Below are 25,518 nucleotides of genomic sequence, written 5' to 3'. Positions count from 1 at the left end.
ACATAGGAAGCTTCCACATACGTTTCAGCTTAAGAGGAAGATTTTTTAAAGACCCCACCCAATTTTTGTCTTTTTTAGATTATCTCCTCTTGTAAGGGGGGTTGGCGTTTCATGTTTACAATTTAAACTCCCCTTCACCCGATGATGTTCTGTACCAAGTTTGGTTAAAATTGACTCAGTGGTTCTTGAGAAGAAGTTGAACATGTGAAAAGTTTACAGACGGACGGACAGACAGACAGACGGACGGACAACAGGTAATCAGAAAAGCTCACTCGAGCTTTCAGCTCAGGTGAGCTCAAAATCTCAAAAGGGTTGAAATTATTTGAAATAGCATATACACACTGAAGAGAGCAAAAAGGATCATTTTCTTATACTATAACACAATTTTTCTATATTAGTAGGTCATCGCTTCATTTTTTTTTTTGGCAGAGTTTATCCTCAAAGTTTGCGTAAAAACATTAATTTTCTATATAAAAAAAAATAAATATGAAAACCAATATCAATCACAGAAAATAAAGAAACTGATTTATTATGGTGAAAAATTGATATACCAAATAATTGTGTTTAAATATTCATGTTTTTAATAGGTGTGAATATCCTCTTCGTTCAATTATTATTATTTGTTTCTATACTGTACTGTACTGTGATTATCTTAACAGTTCAGAAATGACTGTCGCGTAAGAATTGTAAATATTTGTTGATACCACTCAGAAAGAAATGATCACCAATTTTAACTGCCTTTTATAGTTACATTGTTTGTTGGTAAACTCATTCTGAGTAAGCTCCGTCCATTAAATTAATTAACCCCGCCCACTGGGACTGCTGGGACTGCTTTCTGGGACCGCTGGGACCGCTGTGGGACTGCTCTGGGACCGCTGTGACTGCTTTAGCAGTCCCAGAAAGCTGTCCCCGGGACTGCTCTGGGACTGCTTTGTGTCAGGTTGGGTCTGGTTGGTACTGTAGCAATGTATTTGTCACGGGGGTTAAATACCATACCCATGACGTCATAACTGTTGATCAGTATTTGATGAATGAAAGTGAAACGTAACGAGAATTCATGTAAACAAACACTAAAACATATGAAATAGGAATTTAAAAGCATTTAACATGAATATCATGTGTGTTTCATGCGGAATTAAAGCTTATGAATACGGTACACTCATTTATTTTTACAATTTCTTCGTATAATGAAGGCAGACAGTGTTTTTACATCCCGATCAATCTTTCCTCTGTTGTTCGTGATAACAAAGATGCAAAAAACTCAACACTACGCCGCATACTTTGAAACATAATTTTTGTTTATATGGAAAGTTCGAACTCTATAGTTTTTGGAAAGTGCCGATAGAATCGTGTGGTTAACGGGAATTTATGAAATTTTTTCGATCTTATGTTCAAAATGTAAAAATTTTGGTAAGGTTTTATCATAAAGTGTTTAATAATTATTTCTGTGATAGGAGTGTAGGATTCTAGCAGCACTTTTCATGGTCCAGAGATTATTTAACATAACTTTAGTTAAAAATAGAAATTAATTATCCCTGGGGTAGTGTTGAAATTTTCACATTTTCATTTAGGCATTTTTTTCCATATATAGACGTCACACCATGACGTCGTGGCGGAGTGCTTCCTTGAGTCTAAGACTCATTGAAGTCTATAGAAAGGGATATGATAGTATATGTTTTATCCATGACTTTTCCAATTTATCAATGTAACATATTACAAAAAAGTGTAAATTCGCCGAATTCTGATCTGTGTGCTACCTTAATATACTTGCGTTGTTAGGTTAACAGAAACATGGAACAAAGACCCAATCGTATTTGCATCCATCCTAGAAATAGTTGAAATCCATTTAGTAAAGGGTCATATCAACAATTCATCAGGACTTATGTAGTCTAGTGGTTAGCCTGTTAGTCTCGAAAGAAAATGATACTCAGGATTTTTATTGCCATGGCTCGAACCTCATGAATACCACATCATTTTTTAATAACAGAATATTTTTTGCCGAGGAAATTCTCCTCAGAAAAGTTTTGTTCATGATAATTTCATAAATATCAATAATGAGAACTTGAATCTTAATACTAAATTCACAAATTGAGCATGATGTTTATATATCGGAAGCTTTAGGCATTCTACACACATTGTTCACCAATCTCCTTTCCAGATTTTGGTGAAGGGTTATGAATTCATTGTAATCATAAAATCAGGATGCCAACTAAATCTCTCATCAACATGTTCAACACATTTTCAACAAATCCTAATTAAAAAAGAATCGCATTGTCTTTTATGCCTGATAACTTGCAATCTCAGTACGTGAATTGCAAATACCTTGAGAGGTATGTGTCACCAAAGAAGATGGGCGAAGAAAATGCCTATGGCTTCACATATTCAGTTTGTGAATTTAGTAAAGATCTTATTATCGGAAAGTCGGAAATAATGACAAACGAAACTTTTTCCGCGGAAAATTCTTTCAGAAAAATATTAATCTAATATTTCAAAAAAAAAAAAAAAAAAAAAAATGTGGTAATCTTTGGGTTCGGAAAAAAAAATCCCGATGCTTAGACAATATCTTTCTTTTAGAGACTAACAGGCAAATTAATAAGCTACAAAGATCGTGCAAATATGGGCATTTAATTTACGTTTGTGAAATGACCTTGACTAAATTATAATGAATTTTGAATAACTAATAATGTATCAGGAAAATAATTTTTTTTTAGGTTTAGTTGGTTTTCGCCCAATGTTCTTGTTAACCAAAATATGAAAAGTTTTAAGCATACTTTAAGTATGATCTTTCAAAAAAAAAAATAATAAAAAATAAAGGATGAAGACATGAAGTATGAAAATATGATAATTTTTGCCCTCTTTTGTGTCTTTCTGTATCTATATGCTATTTAATTCTTAAAGGAATAATTTCAATCGAGAGATATTTGCAAATTTTCGGAGATTTTACAAAAAGAACACATTAATGTTAAATGAAATAGCTAAAAAAAATTGCCATAATTAATTGAGATTTAATTTTTCATTTTTCGTTTCTCATACAATAACCATTATGCTCGCCTTGTTATCCCATCCTCTTTTAAAATAAAAATGTACATATGTATCTCTCTTCTACACATTTATTTGTCAAAGTTCAACTGAAGAAACAACACAGTACAGAACACAAAATTAAAAAAAACAACACAGTACAGAACACAAAATTAAAATAAATACAAATTATATGAATATACATCATGCATAAATCAAATACATACAACTTATTTAAGCATACATGATTCATTTCATCCAAATGTACTTAAGGACAATCATTAAAAAAATCAAAAAAAGGAAAATCTTCAAATTCTACTTTTTCGTTGGAATGAGCCACCATGTACTTGAAATACTAGTAGTGAATAATTTCCTACAAACATCACAATACTAAGGTTTTTCACCTGTATGTGTCCTTGTGTGTATCTTTAAGCTAAATAATCGGTTGAATGCCTTTCCACACACATCACATTTAAAAGGTTTTACACCTGTATGTATCCTCAGGTGTCTATTTAAATCCGAATTTTTACAAAATGCTCTTTGACACAAATCACATTTATGAGGTTTATCTCCAGTATGTGTCCTCATGTGTCTTTTTAAGTCTGTTAAATATTTGAATGTCTTCTCACATACATCACATTTAAAAGGTTCCTCACCTGTATGTATCCTCATGTGTCCCTGTAAGGTATCTGGTCGGCTGAATGCCTTTCCACACACATCACATTTATATGGTTTATCACCTGTATGTATCCTCATGTGTCCCTGTAAGGCATCTAATCGGTTGAATGCCTTTCCACACACATCACATTTATAAGGCTTATCACCTGTATGTGTCCTCATGTGACTCTGTAAATTCTGTGACTTTTTGAATGTCTTTCCACACACATCACATTCATATGGTTTATCACCTGTATGTATCTTTATGTGTTTCTGTAAGGAGCCTGAATTGTAGAATGCCTGAGCACATACATCACATTCAAAAGGCTTATCACAAGTATGTGTCCTTATGTGTGTTTGTAATTGGCCTGATTGGCTGAACGCCTTTCCACATACATTGCATTTATAAGGTTTATCATCTGTATGTGTCCTCATGTGTTTCTGTAAAGAACTTGAATCGTAGAATGCCTTAGCACATACACCACATTTAAAAGGCTTATCACAAGTATGTGTCCCTCTATGTTTTTGTAATTGGCCTGATTGGCTGAACGCCTTTCCACACGCATCACATTTATAAAGTTTATCACCTGTATATGTCCTCATGTGTTCGTGTAAAGAATCTGATTCGCTGAATGACTTAGCACAAATATCACATTTAAAAGGTTTATTACCAATATGTATTCTCTTATGTCTACATAAGTTACTTGATTGGCTAAAGTCCTTTAAACAGACATCACATTTATAAGGTTTATCACCTGTATGGATTCCTATGTGTTTCCGTAAGGAACTTGAGTCTTTGAATGCTTTAGCACATACACCACAATTAAAGGGCGAATAGCTTGAATGTGTCACGTGTCTATGCGAGGTACTGGAATTGCTGAATACTTTACCACCCAGGCCTATGTCACAATCATAAGGTGTTTTACTTGCTTGTGCAATGATTTTTCTTTCTGAATCCATTGTCTGATTATCATTAGCATTATAGTTGGATGACTTTCCAGCATCACTCTGACTATGTGAATTGGTTGAACACGCTGCTTTTTCCCTCTGTAAATTTAGCAAAAAATTGTTCAAGTAACTTTTTTGATGATAATAAGTGGATAAATCAAATATTAGAAATGAATAAACCAGCCTTTTGCAAACATTTTTGCTGTTTTCTTTTTTTTTTTTTATTTTACAGGTGAATAATACAAAATCCATTTCGGTAAATATCCACGTGTCTTCTTTTTATATTTCTATATATTTAAAGCAATTTAGTTAAACTATATTCTAAATATATTGCTTAAATAAAATCTAAATTTTCAAAATAATAAATAAATATATAAATCAATAAAAAGAAAATTTCAAAAAAAAAAAAAAAAAAATAAAAATTAAAAAAAAAAATAAAAAATCAAAAAAATTCAAAAACAGAAGAAACAAGATGTGTTTGTGAAAAACTTGATGCCCATGTATGGCAACTTATAGCAAAGGTTAATCTTTCTCAAATGCAAATCAAATATGTTGGTACCCAAAGTAAGATCTTGTCTCCAGGAATATACCTGTGAAATATGAAAGCCCTAGCAGCAACCATTGAATAGATATGTTAAAGGTTAAAGTTTTTGGAAAAGTAAGTCAAACATCAGGGCCAAGGTCAAACGGTCAAACTTAATGGTGCCTAAGGAAAGGCCTTCTCGCAAGAAATATACTGGTGAAATATGAAAGCTGAAGCACCAATCGTTCAAAAGTTATGACCAAGACTTAAGTTTTTCAAAAGTAGTCAAACTCCAAGGTCAAGGTCAATCGATTACAATTGTTTGTATCCAAAGGAACGTCTTGTCACAAGGATTACATATGTAAAGTATGAAAGCCCTAGCACCAACGGTTCACAAGTTATGGCCAAGGTTAAAGTTTTTCAAAAGTAGGTCAAACTCACGGTCAAGGTCAGGGTCAAAGTTGTTGGTATCAAAAGGAAGGTATTGTCACAAGGATTACATATGTGAAGTATGAAAGCCCTGGCACTACTGGTTCACTAGTTATGGCCAAGGTTAAAATTTTTCAAAAGTAGGTCAAGCTCCTAGGTCAGTGTCCAAGGGTCAAAATTGTAAGTACCCAAAGGAAGGTCTTGTCACAAGGATTACATATGTGAAGTATGAAAGCCTTAGCATCAACCGTTCTAAAGTTATGGCCAATGTTAATTTTTTTCAAAAGTAGGTCAAACTCCAAGGTCAAGGTCAAAGGGTCAAAGTTGTTGGTAACCAAAGGAAGGCCTTGTCACAAGGATAACATATGTGAAGTATGAAAGCCTTAGCAACAACCGTTCTAAAGTTATGGCCAATGTTAATTTTTTTCAAAAGTAGGTCAAACTCCAAGGTCAAGGTCAAAGGGTCAAAGTTGTTTGTATCCAAAGGAAGGTCTTGTCACAATGATTACATATGTGAAGTATGAAAGCCCTAGCACCAATGGTTCACTAGTTATGGCCAAGGTTAAAGTTTTTCAAAAGTAGGTCAAACTCCTCGGTCAATGTCCAAGGGTCAAAGTTGTTAGTATCCAAAGAAAGGTCTTGTCACAAGGATCACATGTGTGAAGTATGAAAGCCTTAGCACGAACGGTTAAATAGTTATGGACAAGGTTAATTTTTTTTCAAAAGTAGGTCAAACAACAAGGTCAAGGTCAAAGGGTCAAAGTTGTTGGTATCCAAAGGAAGGTCTTGTCACAAGGATTACATATGTGAAGTAAGAAAGTCCTAGATTGTTCAAAAGTTATGGCCAAGGTTAAAGTGGGGTAAAATTTACAAAACTGGGTCAAACTCCAAGGTCAAAAGGTCACATATGGTGGTACCCAAAGAAGGTTTGTCACAAGGAATATATATGTGAAATATGAAAGCCATAGCTCCAACCAATCAAAAGTTAAGGGCAATGTTAAAGTTTTTTCGGAAAAAAAGACATACAGACAGACAGGCGGACGGACGGACAGGGCAAAAACTATATACCCCCGAATCTTCGATACGGGGACATAAAAATTCCTTGAATTTTGCATCACAACTTAGTCCTTTCTGAAACAAGGGAATCTTTGGTACAAAAATCAATTTTTTTGCTGTAAAAATAACATTTTTATAAGCAAAGCCCACTATTACTAGTTTATAAAATCTATGAAGGAAATAAATGAATATCCAAACCCAGCAATTCGTAAGCAACATTTGTTTATTTTACCACCACTAAAAAAATGACTTATTTTTAAACCCAACTTTATTTGATCGACTATATCATAAACATTTGGCAATTTCATTTAGTTTGCTTATTTATTGTTTAATGTCCCTCTCGAGAATTTTTTGACTCATATGGAGACACCACCATTTGCCGGTGGAGGGCTACTAATTTATACCTATACTCGGCGCTCATGGCAATTGAGTAGTGAGGGGTTTGTTTTCGTGCCTCACAGGACCTCGGTTTATACAGTCTCATCTGAAGGAGCGGTCTCCACGTCCCGCAGTGGATTTGAACTAGTGACTTAAAGATCAGCTCCTTACTTCGCGACTCTAGAGCAGACACTCTAACCATTGCGTCACGTGCACGACGAAATTTGATTTAGAATCAGAATTTGATTAGATACTTTGACTGACCATATTTAAACGTTGGGTAATATGATATACTGTCGTAAATTTTATGATACTTTGATTTACTGAAGTACAATCTTTGAAACATTACTATCGTAAAATCTTTCATTAACAATAGTACAGAAAACTTCAAACTATAGGAAACCTTGTTCACATTAATAATTCTCGATTAGGTTGATGCCTGACATACTGCTAATCAATTACTGATCGACAAGAAAAGTACTGGGATTTTAAGGGATGAAAAGTAGGGGGAGGGGCTAATGAAAATACACAACTTATCAAGTATATGATTTAGAAAGCCGTTTCAATTTTCCTTTCTTAAAAATAGATCCGAGTCGTATAGCACCTCATTTTGATGCTTAACAATGTCAATGTTGAGGTTAATTTAAACGTTCAATTGAAAGAGTTATCTCCCCAACTATGTATTAACCTTCTACTATTTATGTTTAGTAAATATCAAATAATATTGATTCTCATTTCATATTTTGATAATGCACAGTTCCACAATTGGAGAAACTCCATAGCACATCCCTTGAAATAGGCATGGTACACCATTACTGTCGACAATTTGTATTCGCAATTCGTAAATACAAAACTCATAAATATCAATTTCTTAGACTGTGAAAACACTCTACATGAATAACCAATAAAACAAAAAGCCCATGGGCAACAACGCTCACCTGAGGAACTTTGGCCCTGTTCTTCACCAGATTCCCCCCTTGAAATACTTATTGTGGCCACTCCCTACCCCTGGTGGTCATAATTTGAACAATTTAGAATCTACACTACGCCTGGAGGCTTCCATATAAATTTCAGCTTTTCTAGTCCAGTGGTTATTGGGAAGAAGATTTTTGAAGATTTCTTCTACAAATTTCAGTGAAGAACTTTGATTCCCTATTGTGGTCCCATCCTACCCCCGGGACTATGATTTGAACAATTTAGAATCTACATTACCCCAAAAAGCTTCCAAGTAACTTTCAGCTTTTCTGGCCAAGCGGTTTATTAGAAGATTTTAAAGATTTTTCCTACATATTTCAATGTTTAACTTTGATTCCCTATTGTGGCCCAACCCTATCCCTTGGGGCCATGATTTTAACAATTATGAATCTACACTACCTCAGGAGGCTTCCACATAAATTTCACCTTTTCTAGCCCAGTAGTTCATTAGAAAAAGATTTTTCCTATATATTTCAATATAAAACTTTGATTCCCTATTGTGGACCCACCCTACCCTGGTGGGTCAAGTTTTGAGCAATTTAGAATCTACACTACTTCAGAAAGCTTCCAAGTAAGTTTCAGCTTTTCTGCCTCAGCGGTTCCTGAGAAGATTTTTAAAGATTTTTCCTATATATTCTAATGTAAAAATTTGATTCCCTATTGTGGTCTCACCCTACCCCCAGGGGACATGATTTGAACAATTTAAGGTATCCGATCCATACATGTAATAGCCTCTAATTCAATAAAATTGAATGTATAACAGATATATATGGGCTGAATACTCGAATATTTAGACTTATCATGTTTTATTGTCAGTATGTAAGAGTGCAATGTGTCCTAATCTATGATCTTGTCCTGTCCTTGAAGAGTTATTCATCTTTGCTTTAAATAAATAAAAATCAAATCTTAAAAATCTTTTTGGTAAAAATTTAGTTTTCAATCGTTTTTCTATTTCATATGAATAAATAACTTTTTTTTCACCACAGTATTAATTTTTATTCATAGTAATCAAAATTTAATTCTCAAAAATGTGCTTGTCCCCATAGACTTCAATGCAATCTTCATTGATTATTGTTTAGATAATTAACATTTTTGAAAATTGTTCTTGGTAAATCCTTTTCTGGCACTAAAATGTTTTGAATTAATATCAGAGTATTTTATACATGATGATTATTCAAGGTTGGAAAATTAGGTCCTAATATGGGTCGGATGCCTTAAAATCTACCCTACCTCAGGAAGATTCCACATAAGTTTCAGTTTTTCTGGCCCAGTGGTTCTTGATACTATTTTTAATGACCCCACTCTATTTTTGTCTTTTCTTGCTTATCTCGCCTTGGAAGGGGGCTTGGCCCTTCATTTTAAAAATCAAAACTTTTCATCACCTAAGGATGCTTTGTACCAACTTGGTTAAAATTGGACTAGTGGTTCTTCAGTAAAAAGTTGAAAATGTGAAGTTTACAGATGGATGGACAGACGAGGACGGACGAACAACTGGCCATCAGGAAAGCTCACTTGAGCTAAAAAAAAAAGTTGATGTGCTGGAAAAATATTTGTGAGTATTAGTATATCGCAAAATTTGCATATATTTATTGCAAGCGAATAAAAGTTAGTTACGTAAATACATGTGCAATTGATTTTTCATGAATGAAAGAATAAATAAATAAATATATAAAAAAGTTTTCTTCCAGAGATTTATTTGTAAATAATTTGTAAAAATTGCACAGAAAGAAAATAGAGCAAAAATACTAAGTACATATGTCAAAGAAGTTGATGTGGAAAAAAATAACCCATGATCACGATAAACATCATCAGAAACTCCAAAATGTATCTATTTCAACATCAGTGAACGAGAACTGTCCAGAATGGAGCAATACCCCATGCTGTATTTTTCCCCCCAGAAAAGGTAACCAAGTCACTAAAGTATTTAATGGATAGAATTGGTGTTCACAATTTGTTTAAACATAGAGAGTGAAAATTTTATTGCTCATTTGATTTTTTTTTTTGAATGATTAATGAATGATGAAGTAAGCTGCAGCCTAATAGAATTTACATCAGAAATAACACCAGCTTGATCAGAGATGTTCAAACAGATGTGATTAAGACAGCTTTCCCACTGAACTCAATTATTAATCTTCAACTGGGAGCATGTCCACTCATTACCCTCAAGGACGAATGGATTTACACGATCTGTTGTGTGATGCACTGTTAAGTCTGCATTTTTGTAGTACAATATAGATGCACGTTTATGATTGATTGATTGTATGTTTTTCCCCAATAGACTTGTATTCCTGTGCAAAATTTGAATTGCTTTGGGGCCATGATTTGAACAATTTAGAATCTACACTATCTTAGAAACTTCCACGTCAGCTTTTCTGGCCAAGATGTTCTTGAGATGAAGGTTTTCCACACATATCTTGTATTATTTTTTACTCTCTGCATTCCTGAACTCTTTTCGACGCACATCAAATTTATCAAGACCTTTATCAGCATGTAATCTGAATTCTTTTTGCAAATATTCAGACAGATTTATAAACCTTTTTGCATAATTGCCTACAGAATGATTACCAAAACATCAGTAGTGTTATCCGTCTCTTTCATTTTCTTGTCTGATGAACCAGATTTGGAGATATTTCACATTGACAGGTGTATTACTGACATGCATTTTCATGTCTTTTTAACTGACTGTATGCCTTCATATCTACATTTATATGTTATCACCTGTATGTTTTCTCATGTGTCTCTTTAAGCTATATGTTCTGTTAAAGGCCCGTCCACACACATCACATTTGTAAGGCTTATCACCTGTGTGAGTCCTCATATGGTTCTGTAAGGCATCCGCCTCAGAGAAAGCCTTCCCACACACATCACATTTATGAGGTTTATCACCTGTGTGTTTCCTCATGTGTCTCTGTAAGTTACTTGACTGATTGAATGCCTTCCAACACCTATCGCATTTATAAGGTTTTTCACCAGTATGCATCCTCATGTGTACCTGTAATTCTCCTGATTGGTTGCATGCCTTTCCACATATATAACATTTATAAGGTTTATCACCTCTATGTGTCCTCATGTGCATCTTTAAAAGGGCTGAATGCCTGAATGTCTTCAAACATACTGTACATTGGCAAGGTTCATCCCCTGTATGTATCAACAAATGTTTCTTTAGATTACATCTGTCACTGAATGCCTTTCCACACAAATCACATTTGTATGGCTTCTCACCTCTATGTGTCCTCAAGTGATATTTTAAGTGTCCTGAATGGCTAAATGCTTTTCCACACACTTCACAATTATAAGGTTTCTCACCTGTATGAATCCTCATGTGTCTCTGTAAGGTACCTGACTGATTAAAAGCCTTCCCACACACTTCACATGTATATGGTTTATCACCTGTATGTATCTTCATGTGTGTCTGCAAGTTGCCTGATTCTGAAAATGTCTTCCAACACACATCACATTTATAAGGTTTATCACCCGTATGTGTCCTCATGTGTTTCTTTAAAACTGCCGATTCCGTAAAAGCCTTCTCACACACATCGCATTCATAAGGTCTATAACCTGTATGTATTCTTATATGTATCTTTAAGTTATAAAATCGGTTGAAGAGTTTTTCACACATATCACATTTATAACGTGTATTATCTGTATGTGTCCTCATGTTTTTCTGTAAGGTACCTGACTGATTGAATGTCTTTTCACATGCATCACAATTATAAGGTTCAACACCAGTTTGTGATTTCATGTACCTATAAATGTCTCCCGATACAGAGAATGCCTTCCCACACAATTCACACTTAAAAATTTTCTCAATGGTTTGTCTCTGTGAGTGATCTGAATGAGTTGAAGCTTCCCTAGTGTTACATTTACGAGGCTTTTTACTTACATGTGTATTGGTGTATCTTTCTACATGTACATTCCCTGTCTGGTTTTCATCTGAACAATAGTTCTTTAACAGTTCAGTCTCTTTTTGAATATTTGAATGGGTTGCAAACACTGTATTTTCTTTCTGCAAATGTGACAAAAACATTATTTTTATTGCTTTTTGAGGCACGTCTCTGTCAATGTGAGTATAAATAACAAACAACCACACATTTTTTAAGAAGTCAACAACATACTAGAGGCCCAAGGGCCTTAACGGTCACCTGAGTATAATACAACAATTTAGAAGTTAAATACACTGATAGATGAAGCTTTGTTGCCCTAAAGCATGTGAAGTAGGAAGATCAGGATCAACAAAATAATTAGTCTAGTATTCAGTATCAACTCATAAATTAAGTTCTAATTTGTCCCCCACTTAACACTATCACCATGCAGACTATTAACAAACTATTAGTGCCTCTGTACTATTTTTAAATCCATATTAATACCTCTAGCATTGACCTCTCTTGTGGTCTTTGAAGAACTTTTAATAAGATAAGTTTTTTTTTGTCTCATTTTTATTTATCTATTACTTACAGGTCTACCTGATTATTAAAACTAAGAAAGTACTTTTTTAATTATACGATAAACATTCTTGCATAATTATCTTATTCTATTAACCTTTCAAATACATTATTTACAGTGATTAATTATCAAAAGTGAATGGAAAAGGGGAATAACTTCTCTCAGTAGAATACAAATTAATAGAGCCCTGCCCAGGACCAGAATGCTTAGACAAATGGTCCAGATGTTTAAAAATTTGGTAGAAATAGGCTTACTCATATCATTTTAACTTTTACTCAGTTTGCTTCCGATATGCCCAGAAGCAGAGAAGAATTTCACAGGTACAATGCATTTTCACTACAGATTCAACAAAGCCTTACCCTAACACCAGAACCCAAGACCAAGGGTCAAGAAATTTACAAATTTGGAAGAGTTACCCTCATCATCATAACTATGGCCTTCAAAGAACTAATACTTTTCCACTATATTATCAAAAGCCCCCCCCCCCCCTCATTATGCCAGAACCCCTGACCCTAGGACCACAAGATTTAAAAATTCTGATCGAAGCTCCCATTTTCATCATAGCTAAGCAATTTATTTTTCAGCTCAACACTAAGGAGCAGACAGGATTAATTAATGATTAATCAATAGAATTAATGCTTTTTCACTATATAATCAATAGAGCCCCCCCCCCCTCCTCAAGAAGCCCAAAAACTGAGGCCATATATTTAAAAATTTTGGAAGAGGCATCCTTGTCTATCATAATCATGCACTTAGTTTGTTTAAATAATCTCCAGTAGCAGAGAAGAAGATTTTTAAAGAATCAATGCATTTTCACTATATAATCAATAGAGCCCCACCCTAACACCTGAACCTCTGACCCTGGGGCCATAAATTTCACAATTTTGGAAGAGGCACTCTTGCTCATCATAACTATGTAGTTAGTTACTTTATTTAATACCCAGGAGCAGAGAAGAAGATTTTCAAAGGAATAATGCACTTTCACTATATGTTCTATATAGCCCCACCCTGGGGCCAGAACCCCTGACCCTGGGGCCATGAATTTCACAATTTTGGTAGAGGGCTCAATGCTTATTACAATGATGCCAACAGTTTGACTGCTTGATGTCCAGGAGTAAAGAAGAAGATTTTCAAAGATTGCATTATTTTTGGTGATTTTAGCCCCACCCCTCAGGCCCCAGGGGGGCAGGGACCATGAAATTCACAATTTTTGTTCCCCTTCACCTATAGATGCTATATGCCAAATTTGGTTGAAATTGGTTGAGCGGTTCTAGAGAAGAAGTTAAAAATGTTCAAAAGTTAACGCACGATGGACAAGGCACGACAACGGACGAAAACAGATAGCAATAGGTCACCTGAGTGACTCAGGTGACCTAAAAATCTGTGTTGTTTTCAGCCATAAAATAAGGTAAAGAGAAACATTAAAAAGGATTCAGAGATATGTTATTAAATTTATATTAATTTATTTCTTTATTTATGTTCATATAGATAAGGTAATAAAAATTCATACAAATTAAGATTATTTAAGATTTTTTTACAATGTCGTAAAATATTGGGAAAATGTGTTATCTGTCTCTTTCATTTTCTTGTTTGATGATCCTGATTTGGAGGTACTTCACACGGACAGGTGTATTACCGATGTGCACTTTCATGTCGTTTTGACTGACTCTATGCCATCTTACATACACATCGTTTATACGTTATCACCTGCATGTGTCTGCATGTGCCTCCTTAAGCCATATAATCTGTTGAATGCCCTTCCACATACATCACATTGGTAAGGTTTTTCACCTGTATGTATCCTCATGTGGTTCCGTAAGCCCTGAGCTTCAGTGAAAGCCCTTTCACACACATCACATTTATAAGGTTTATCATGTGTGTGTGTCCTCATGTGTCTCTGTAAGTTAAATGACTCACTGAATGCCTTCCAACACTTATTGCATTTATAAGGTTTTTCACCAGTATGTGTTCTCATGTGTCTCCGCAGATTTCCTGGCCGGTTGCATGCCTTTCCACATATATCACATTTATATGGTTTATCACCTCTATGTGTCCTCATATGTTTCTTTAAAAGTGCTGAATGCCTGTATGTTTTCAAACATACTGTACATTGGAAAGGTTCATCACCTGTATGTATCAACAAATGTTTCTTTAGATTACATCTGTCACTAAATGCCTTTCCACAAAAATCACATTTGTATGGTTTATCACCTGTATGGGTCCTCATGTGAATTTTTAAGTGCTCTGAATAGCTAAATGCCCTTTCACACACTTCACAGTTAAAAGGTTTATCACCAGTATGTATCCTCATGTGAGTCTGTAAGTTACTGGACTGGTTAAATGCCTTACCACATACATCACATTTATAAGGTTTATCACCTGTGTGAGTCCTCATGTGTCCCTGTAAATTACCTGAATGGTTGAAAGCTTTCCCACACACTTCACAATTAAAAGGTTTCTCACCTGTGTGAGTCCTCATGTGTTCCTGTACATGACCTGATTGGTTGAATGTTTTCCCACACACTTCACATTTATAAGGTTTCTCACCAGTATGTATCCTCTTGTGTGTCTCTAAGTAGCCTGATTCAGAAAATGTCTTCCCACACACATCACATTTATAAGGTTTATCATCCATATGTGTCCTCATGTGTTTCTTTAAACTTGTTGATACTTTGAAAGCCTTCCCACATACATCACATTTATAAGGTTTATAACCTGCATGTATCCTTATATGTATCTTTAACTTATGAAATCGGTTGAAGAGTTTTTCACAAATATCACATTTATAACGTGTATTATCTGTATGTGTCTTCATATGTCTCTGTAAGGAACCTGATTGATTAAAAGCTTTCCCACACACTTCACATGTATATGGTTTATCACCTGTATGAATCATAATGTGTGTCTTTAAGTTGCCCGATTCGGAAAATGTCTTCCCACATACATCACATTTATAAGGTTTATCACCCGAATGTGTCCTCATGTGTTTCTTTAAAACTGCTGATTCAATAAAAGCCTTCCCACATACTTCACATTTATAAGGTCTATAACCTGTATGTATTCTTATATGTATCTTTAACTTATAAAATAGGTTGAAGAGTTTTTCACACATATCACATTTATAACGTGTATTTTCTGTATGTTTCCTCATGTTTCTCTGTAAGGTACCTGACTGGTTGAATGTCTTTTCACATGCATCACAATTATAAGGTTCATCACCAGTTTGTGATTTCATGTAGCTATAAATGTCTCCCAATACAGAGAATGCCTTCCCACACAATTCACACTTAAAAACTTTCTCAATGGTTTGTCTCTCTGAGTGATCTGAACGAGTTGAAGCTTCCCTAGTGTTACATTTACGAGGCTTTTTACTTACATGTGTATTCATTTGCCTTTCTAAATTCCCTGTTTGATTTTCATCTGAACTACAGTTCATCAACTTTTCAGTCTCTTTTGGAATATTTGAATGGGATTCAAAATCTCTCCTCTCCTTCTGCAAATATGACAAAGAAATCTGTTTTAATGCTCAATAGGGTATGTGTCTGATTATATTTAATGTAAGGATATATAACACAAAGACTTGAGTTATATTCAAGGTTAAAGTTTTTTTTTTTTTTTTTTTTTTTTTTAATTTTAAAATTTGGGTCAAACTCCAATCAGGTGCTCTACCAACTGAGCTATCCAGGCCCTTATCAACAGCCCAATCCATTACATTCCTCCCTCCTTAAATTGTCTTTGCCCTCAAAGACACAACCCAAGTTCTTATTAGCCCCTGGCAGGAGTTTCACCTGCTAGTCCAGGGGTGGTCCTCAGCACCAAATCTGTAACAGGAAAGGAGAAAATGTATGGCTGGATAGGGAATCGAAACCGGGACCCCTGCATCACTAGTCAGGTGCTCTACCAACTGAGCTACCCAGGCGGATATCCACGGCCCAAACCATTACACAACCAAAGGGCATGTGTAAAACAGAAAGTAAAATCTGGACTGCCATTCTTACTTTGAAAATTTCAGTCAAAATTGTTGGCATAGGTGACGTAGAACAAAATTAAATCTGCAGTTACACTCTGTGAAACATTCATAACACTCTAGCTATGGCAAACTATTTTCTCAAGTCATTGCATTACAAAATTACGGAAGCCAATTTAAGACCTATCAAAAAATATTTTTAAATTTGATATAACAAATTGTTGAATTTTGTTATAACAAATTTGAATTGTTATAACAACTTTTTGAATTTGTTAAAACGAATTTAATCTATTATAACAAATTCGACAATTCATTAAATCTAATTAAAAAATATTTTTTGACGGGTCCTAAACGGGCTTCCATCTACAGAACTACACACACTAACTCTCAATTCCCACCTACATTTTACACCCATTTAATTCAATACTAATGGCAATATGGTCTAAAAATCTTTGTTGAATGCAAAGAAGAGTTCAATGGGAATAGAATAATAATTCTAATACCAGTATTAAATAGTTAATTATTCTTAATTCCAGATCCTTTTATAAAGGGGATTGACGATGTTTTCCATTGGAATCGGACTTGAAAGCATCAGCATCTTTTAAAATATTCTTGGATATGGATAAATGTTCCTTAAATATTTTCTTATGTTTTAAGCATATAAAATGAAACATATGTAAATGATAAAATACATTGTTTAAGTTGTAAATCCATTCGAAATTGGTGAAAAAATGCATTTTTTTTTTGTCTTTAAACATATGTTCCTCCATGAAACACAAAAAGCAAAAAGCTTTGGTATGAATTTGTGAAATGACAGTCCACATAACCGTAAGGAATTTTTGTTTTACGGGGGGGGGGGGGGGGGGATGTTTTAAAATTATTTTCCGTTTTCTGTTGATTTCTATAGTGAAAAACTCAAGTTGTGCCAAAATTACAGAGTTATCTCTCTTTGTTTTCCCAAATTAGGAACGTTTTATGAAAACTTATATAAATATCTATATAAATATGAAAAAAATCATTCAAACATGTTAACTTTTGAAAATTGACTTGGGGTAGGCGGGAGAACAATACTATCGTTCACAGTCCTTACTTTCAGATAAGCTAAGTAATCAAAGATGATGAAGCTCACTTCTACAAGTGCTATCTTTAAGAGAAGGCAATGTCTCTCTTCATGTGACTGTTCTGGTAGTGTGCTGATCTAGATGCAGTATCTATGTAAATTTGGTCAAAGTAAGGTTTATAGCTCCAAAATTTATTACTATTTCGATTACATTAAAATGTTTCTGATCATCCAGGTATATCAGATGCAAATTCAAGTCATGTGTGATAGTATTATAGATCTCTAGATACAACATGCAAGTTTTGTCAAAATAGGCTTAATAATTTCTTTTGAATGAACCAAACCTTCCTCACAGTGAGCTAAAAAAAAAAAAAAAGGCACACCATGTGATCCCAAATATTTTTCTCAGACCATTTTTAAAATAATTTTCTGTTTGCCCTCTATCAACTGACTGACTAGAATTGGCCAGACTCAAAATTTTTTAAACCTCTAGGAAACATTTTTTTTTTTTTAAATTCATGCCAGAATTTTCTCATCCCATTAACAACTATTGTAATTTCATACACATCTTTAATTTCTATAAATTTTTCTGTATAAAAAAAATGTTATTACAGACCCTGAAACGTGCTACTACCCCATAAAAGCATGTGACTTTCGTGCGCTTTTCGTTTCGTGCAAACCGTGTAGGATTTATTGTAAACCGTTTGTTTCATGCAAACCGTGTAGTGTTTCGTGTAAACCATGCAGTGTTTTGTGTAAGCTTCAAAGCGTTTCATGCAAACCATGAAGTGAGCGTGTGAGAAGCGTGTGAGAAATGTGCGACTTTCATGCAAGAATCGTGTGAGAAACATGTTGGATTCATTCAGAAGTCCTTTAATTTTAAATATGACTATTGTTGGATCAACATGTCATTCTGTGTTGTTTGTAACTAATGTTATTCGGATATATCATACCGATGGTATTTTAAGACTGAAAAAAAAAAAACAGAAACAACAAAATAAAATTATTCGGTAATGTATTACATATTTGTTTTTCTTTCTTTATTTATCTAAATAAAGATGGACAGAAAATGTATTAAAAGTTATTAATTATATGCACATCAATCTTAAGGTAATTGATTCAATACATTTTTTAAAGGGAGCAATACTGAATATTTTTTTTAAAAGAAAATTCATTAGGAATCCAGTCTTGTCCTTGTCATTCATTTATTTGAATATCTTCACCATTGTACAAGGAATATAGAGTTTACAAGAACATATTTATTTGGTGATTAATGCAAAATAATAGACAGATACATGTATGGCAGGTGTGAAAAATAAAATGCAAAATTTAGTGTATTGCTATAAATGTAAAGTAGAGGAATTCTAGGCCGTTAATTGATTTTCTTTATAAACAAACATATTTTTCTTATATTACAAGATTGTGATACAAATAATTTTGAAAACGATGAGTCATTTTTTGTCTTTTTATGCATAAACTCGGTTGATTAATAAAAGTCATATAAATGAATTATAATTCACATGCATTGGCAAATACAAGGTTAAATGTTTCAGAAGGGGATTTTTTTTTGGGGGGGGGGGATCAAATCAAAACACAAACTGAGTTTTTGTTGTAAACACGTAATTTATTGATAATAATGAATATCTTTTTTTTTTCTCAGAATGGGCACTTGTTTCTATAATAATTTTTTTTCCCAATGGTATACTTACTGAAACAAGTGCCCGTTATATTTAGCCATATACAGATTTGAAGATACAACAGTAAAATCTCGGTAATCTATCTCCCCTTTCCTGCACAATGTTCCTGTTTGATGCAGTGTACATATTACCTTTGCAAATTATAAACAGAACCTAATTTAATCAAATGAAATTATTTTCTTTACTAAATCAAAAAATGTATAAATCAATCAATAATAAAACAAGAGACCCATGGGCCACATCGCTCACCTGAGTAACTTTGGCCATGCTGTTCTTCACCAGATTTCCCCCCTTGTAATACCTATTGTGGCCCCGCCCTACCACCGGGGGTAATGATTTGAAGAATGTAGAATTTACATTACCCCAGGATACTTCCACATAAGTGTCAGCTTTTCTGGCCCAGTGGTTCTTGAGAAGAAGATTTTTAAAGATTTTTCCCATATATTTCAATGTAAAACTTGGATTCCCTACTGCGGCCCCGCCCTACCCCCGGGGGTCCTGATTTGAACAATTTAGAATCTACACTACCCCAGGATGCTTCCATATAAGTTTCAGCTTTTCTGGCCCAGTGGTTCTTGAGAAGAAGATTTTTAAAGATTTTTCCTATATATTTCAAAGTAAAACTTGGATTCCCTATTGTGGCCCCACCCTACCCCCAGGGGTCATGATTTTAACAATTTAGAATTTACACTATCCCAGGATGTTTCCATATAAGTTTCAGCTTTTCTGGCCCAGTGGTTCTTGAGAAGATTTTTTAATGATCCCACCCTAATTTTGTTTTTTCTTGTTATCTCCCCTTGTAAGGGGACTTGGCCCTTCATTTTAGTAATTTACACTCCCTTTCACCCAAGGATACTTTGTACCAAGTTTGGTTAAAATTGGCCTAGTGGTTCTTGAAAAGAAGTTGAAAATGTGAAAAGTTTACAGACAGACAGACAGACGGATGACAGACAACGGGTGATCAGAAAGCTGAAAGAGAGCTGAAAGCTCAAGTGAGCTAAAAAGGAAAAGAAAATCAATCCGTTTACAGAAATCATACGCAATTTAATCAATATTTTTTTCCAAATATAACTGTGAAACTGAGTTTATTTGTCAGTAATAAAGTCAGTAATGAAACGACTTTTCAATATCAAACTATAATTGTAAAAACATTAAATGCTGTAAAAGATTATGAATTACAAATATAATTTTTTTTTAGTGCATAATTTAGAGTCTAGTGAAAAAAAATTTGACGATGATAAGCATTTCACCGGGCGGGTCACATACTCAGTGACAACTATTAATTAATTACAACTGAACATTGAGTATTTTATCTGTTAATATACTACTGATGTAGCGAGTTTTAGTCTTAACTTAATCTGAATGATTGCAATTCTTAACTACTCTTTGATTAATCTGTAATAATTGAAATAAAATCTGAGAGATTCCGAATAGAAAATCCAGATCGAGGCCAAAGCATGTAAGAATCGTGTACAAAGCGAGTGAGAAACATGTACAAAGCGTTTCATGCAGGCTTTCATGTAAACTGTGCAGCCTTTCATGCAAAGTGTTTCGTGTAAACCGTGTAGCGTTTCGTTCAAACCTTGTAGCCTTTCCTGTAAACCGTGCAGCGTTTTGTGCAAACCGTGTAGCGAGCGTGTACTGTTCGTGCAGCGTGAGAGTGGGGTAGTAGCACGTTTCAGGGTCTGTACTTACCTACCAGCCTAATTGTTTCATGCTCAGTCACTAAGAATCTTTGTTGCAAATAAAGATATCAGAATTTTGCAATAAAATGCACACATTTTTATCTCATATACATTATAAGCATATTTGAGCCTTTTCAAGACAAACCCAAGAAATGGACAACCAAAATCCAGTCATTCTAAATCTTATAAGACCTGCTCAATTTTCAGGGTATCAGTTTACTTCCACTCTTCCATCATGTTTTGAAGAAATATTCTTATTTGTTAAAACCCAACCCCAAACATGGATATATCCACAAATACATCAATTGAAGGCCACTAATTTTTTATAATCTACATTTTAATTCACTATATATAATGTTCCTATATGATTCAGGAGTTAAGCAAGCATCAATGAGAGTGAAAGGTCTTGACTGTGACATTACAATAAAATAAAATAATGATATAATCAGACATGATTCTGAAGTCCAGTGAAAAAAGTGGATTTATATAGACAACACCAAATAGGCCAGGGGTCTGAGTCCACCTAGGCCCCCAGAAGCTCTGGAATAAAATGGTGCAAAATCCTGCATTCTGACCATTTCCTGGCAATTAGTTTTCATTTTGAAATTATCTTCTTTTTAATGAAAAAAAAAAATTACAAACATTACTTATTACCAATGTTTTATCATAGTCTTAGATACTTTTGTTTATCAATTCACATCTTTCATCTGTTATTTCATCAATATCAAATATTACAACAATCGACATTTCCAATAAAACTTCTAACAACTGGCTGAATAAATACATGTACTTTGAATGACATCTTTAATAATTTTGATCCTCTCAACTTTATTCACATTGTACAATTTTCGCATCCATTACCACGATCGATGCTTCTAGTAAAACTTCCAACGATTGGTTAGATTTATGTTTCTAAAATCCAAGAACCAATGGAATTGCATGATACATTTAATCAATAAAGTAGGGATAAAGTGAAGCAAAAACAGACAAAAATGGTATAATTGGAAAATATTGAGAGACTTAAAAAAGCAAAATATGAATTTTAAAGTGGATTGTGCAAATCTGAATAGCAGAATTCTGCTTTAAGGTTCATTGATGCTCTGATAAGAGAAACAAATCTAAGTGACAAAAATGACTATTATTTCTTTATAGATTTGTCAAGTTTAAATGTCTTTTTTGTTTAATTTTGTCTCGCAAGCTATGGTATAATTGTTTGTATTTTACTTATAAAATGCATTTCTTTCGGAAAATCATAAAGTTAAAGCAACATTTTATATGAGTGAACCTTAAATTGGAAAAAAAAAAAACAGCGCTCCAAGTCACACTTCCTACCAGGTCCCTAAATGGCAACCTAAAATTTTTTTGGTCGCCATTTCAGAATTTCTGGTCGCCTTCAACAAATATTTCACTCAACATGGTGAAAACATTTTTGTGAAAACACATTTACATGTAGCATATAGTAAAAGCAAGGAACAACACTCATTTATGTACATATCATGTCTTTTATAAATTTATCATAGATTACTTATTACTGTGACTTAACAATTTGCTAGGCTGAAGAAACCACTTATGAAATATAAGTTCATAGAACCACCACTGAGTATGGTTGTACAATGAAGAACACAAGTATTTTATACTAGAATTAAAATCGATTCAAATGAAATTGCAGCAAGGCTGACTGATGCGTGTGTAAGTTTGAACTATTGAGATCTGACTTCGTCAGCTGTTTGTTATGTTTATGTTATGAACCTAACATGTTAAACAATTGTTGTCCATATCGCCAAAACATGATGATATTCAAGCAATATTGGCCAAATGCTCCATTAACAGGATCCGGTTTTAAAAAGAATACAACATTTTGACAGCCGTTCTGTTGACTGACAGCATGCTGGCATATCATTACGTAATCTCAGTCTTTGCGATGCTTAACAAAGTTTTAGGAATGTCTTCAAATATTTTCTTGATAGAGAATCTTGGGGAAAAAAGTAATCTTGATCCCGATCATAAAAATTGACAATTGCCAGCCCAAATTTTCTCAGTCGCAAAAATGCAAGATAATTTTTTATTTCCTGTCGCAAAATTAATTTTTTGGTCGCAAATGTGACCATTTTAGTCGCAACTTGGAGCACTGAAAAATCATGCCTGTATAATAAAATAATAACAAAGAACATGTCAAACATAAACATTTCATACACTGAAATAGCAAAACTCTTCAAAATATGTGGTATGAACTTTGAATGCTCTGCATAAAAAGGTTGCAGACAAGACAAAAATTTTGTACTTTTTCTGCCAGTGCCCTTGAGCTTCCTGGAATGACCTTGGTTCAAGGTCTAGTCACACATAACGTCATAAACAATAATTGTACAGAGTACACTATTCCAATAATTCCTCATAACAAAGTTATACCCTGGACAAGATTGCAGGAAGAGAGAGACAGATGGACAAAGTGATTCCAATAAATCCTTTCAAACTTTGTTAACAGGGATATAAAAATACATTTAATCAGTTAAAAAATGGTGTTTTTGTTATTGTATCATGTGTTTCATAAATGACATTTAAGACAACATGTTGACTTCCTTGTACGAAAATGGACAAACACTTTGTTAATAATTATCTTTAATTTAATTATGCAAGATTGCAGATTAGATTTTTGCCATTTCTACAATATTTTTGAAAGTTGATTGTGTTGCAAACTTTGTAAATTGTTAAGAGAGAAGGACAAATGGTAGTTAGAATAATCTAACTGTGTCTCGGGACAGGCCTTCACCACAGTTAAAATGCCTCCCATATACCCGTAATGTAGCAGAAAATTGCAGAATCGTTCCGAAAGGATTTTGGAGAAAATTAATGAAGTTGCAATGAAAATAACAGTCAAATTAATCAAAACAAACCTTTTGAGACTGTAAATACCTTTCATCTAAAAACTTAATCCATATTATGGAGGAATTCAACACTTTTTCACCAACGTATTTTACTCGTTTCAAATTTACACACCATGTTGACATTCGGAACTCTCAGGATTTTTCACAGTAAATGCACTGAGTTAGAGTTATCTCCCGTATTTTCTTTGCTACATACACAATACACGTAACGCATTCTATCGTTAAACCGAGTCTGTAGGACATTTATCATTTTAACGATAGAACATTCTATCTAGACAAATGGATACAGTGATAACTTTAGAAAACTGTGTGCACCATCTTGATACAGAGCCAAAACATTTATTTACCTTCACCATTAACTTCTGTTGTTCTTCTTGCTCCTCATTTGCAGAGTCGAAAATCCTAAATGTCTCTTTCTTTTCTACAACCAAGACAAGTACTATGTAATAGGGATGGGTATTGGCAAAAATTTGTATCGTGATATATCACAATTTTTTTCCAAAAAATATCACGATAAATTGTGATATTTTTACACACAATTTTTACTACAATTTCAAATGAATTTCCACAATATTTCTTAAAAATATGCTATAAAAACATAGCTTTACTTTTTAAATTTTTATTCATTTAATATAAACCATGTTTGGATGCCATTGTTTAACTGTTTTCAACATTTTCTACACTTCCTGTAATTGTCATTCAATAGATTGAACAAATAAATGAATAATTTCCTGAATTTATAGTTATGTACCAAATACCGGTATTTTAGTCTCCCTATCACGATACGGATCACGCAATAAAAAATCGCGATATACCGGTAAACCGATAAAATCGCACATCCCTACTATGTAAGAACACTACAGATTCCTCTTGTTACAAGAGTTCAATCAATTGGATCAGTGTCACTAAAGGGAATGGTACTTGGGGCACCTTGGAGAGTGCAGCAGCTGCATGTACACAGCGTTATGCACACGATAGGATTTAGTACAAGTCTGCTCCTGATACTCTTGAAAACAGTTTTTTTTTAAGTTTCTGATTACAATGTTAAATTACTGTAACCTATTGTGGCCACATCCCAAGCCCAGGTGCCATGAATTGTACAAACTTGAATCTGCACTACCTCAGAATATCTGCATGTTAATATAACTAAACAATTGCTTCTCCAATGTTGGAAAAATTAAGTGACAAAAATCAGAGGATTCACAATGAAAACAAAAGGGTGGGCAGGACTGAACTATTTTCTATATGGAAGCCCATTTAAGACTAATCAAACAATATTTTTGAATTCACTCTAACAAAATGTCGAATTTGATATAACCAATTAAATTCGTTATATCAATTATTTGATTTTATAATAAAAAACTCAATCTGTTATAACAACTTTGTTAAATTTGTTAAAACGAATTCAAAAATTTGTTACAATGGATAAAATTCGTTTTAACGAATTCTAAAACTCGTTATAATAAATTTAATTCGTTTAAACCAATTTAAAAATTTGTTACAGCAAAGTAAATTCGTTTTAACAAATTCTGCCTATTAACTTCAATACTTCCCTTGTATTCAAGATTCAAATTAATGAAGATCACCAGTATTTTCATTAATATATTTATAGCTATACATACCAGTGGACTTATGATCAGATGTGGGGTCTTCAGTAGAAGGTATATGCCTGGACACAAACTCTGCCATCACGACCTTATTATTGAACTCTGCCATCATGACCTAATTACTGAACTCTGACATCATGATTTATTGCTCTGAAACCTACAACAAAGTAAACAAATAATTTGTTTGCATTAT

The 25,518-nt window shown here is 33.8% G+C and overlaps 2 protein-coding genes across 2 annotated transcripts; both read right to left on the bottom strand.

Annotated features, from left to right (window-relative positions):
• Positions 1–3,182: 3,182 nt before the first annotated feature.
• Positions 3,183–25,465, bottom strand: LOC133201134 (zinc finger protein 883-like). The gene is made up of 5 exons (XM_061336916.1): positions 25,341–25,465; positions 24,066–24,139; positions 15,804–15,920; positions 11,868–11,990; positions 3,183–4,722 (listed from the first exon to the last, which is right to left on the bottom strand). Exons 1-5 carry the CDS (start codon positions 25,435–25,437, stop codon positions 3,409–3,411), a joined length of 1,725 nt encoding a protein of 574 aa, XP_061192900.1. The 5' UTR covers positions 25,438–25,465; the 3' UTR covers positions 3,183–3,408.
• Positions 13,924–15,792, bottom strand: LOC133201136 (zinc finger protein 43-like). Its single transcript, XM_061336918.1, has one exon. The coding sequence runs from the start codon at positions 15,660–15,662 to the stop codon at positions 14,121–14,123; it is 1,542 nt and encodes a 513-aa protein (XP_061192902.1). The 5' UTR covers positions 15,663–15,792; the 3' UTR covers positions 13,924–14,120.
• Positions 25,466–25,518: the final 53 nt, after the last annotated feature.

This window comes from Saccostrea echinata, unplaced genomic scaffold, assembly GCF_033153115.1.
Source record: "Saccostrea echinata isolate AGI-Se365-2 ecotype Australia unplaced genomic scaffold, CSIRO_AGI_Sech_v1 ptg000042l, whole genome shotgun sequence".
Taxonomy (NCBI): Eukaryota; Metazoa; Mollusca; class Bivalvia; order Ostreida; family Ostreidae; genus Saccostrea; species Saccostrea echinata.
The sequence above is the reverse complement of the archived record's forward strand: the minus strand, read 5'-3'. Positions and strand labels throughout refer to the sequence as shown.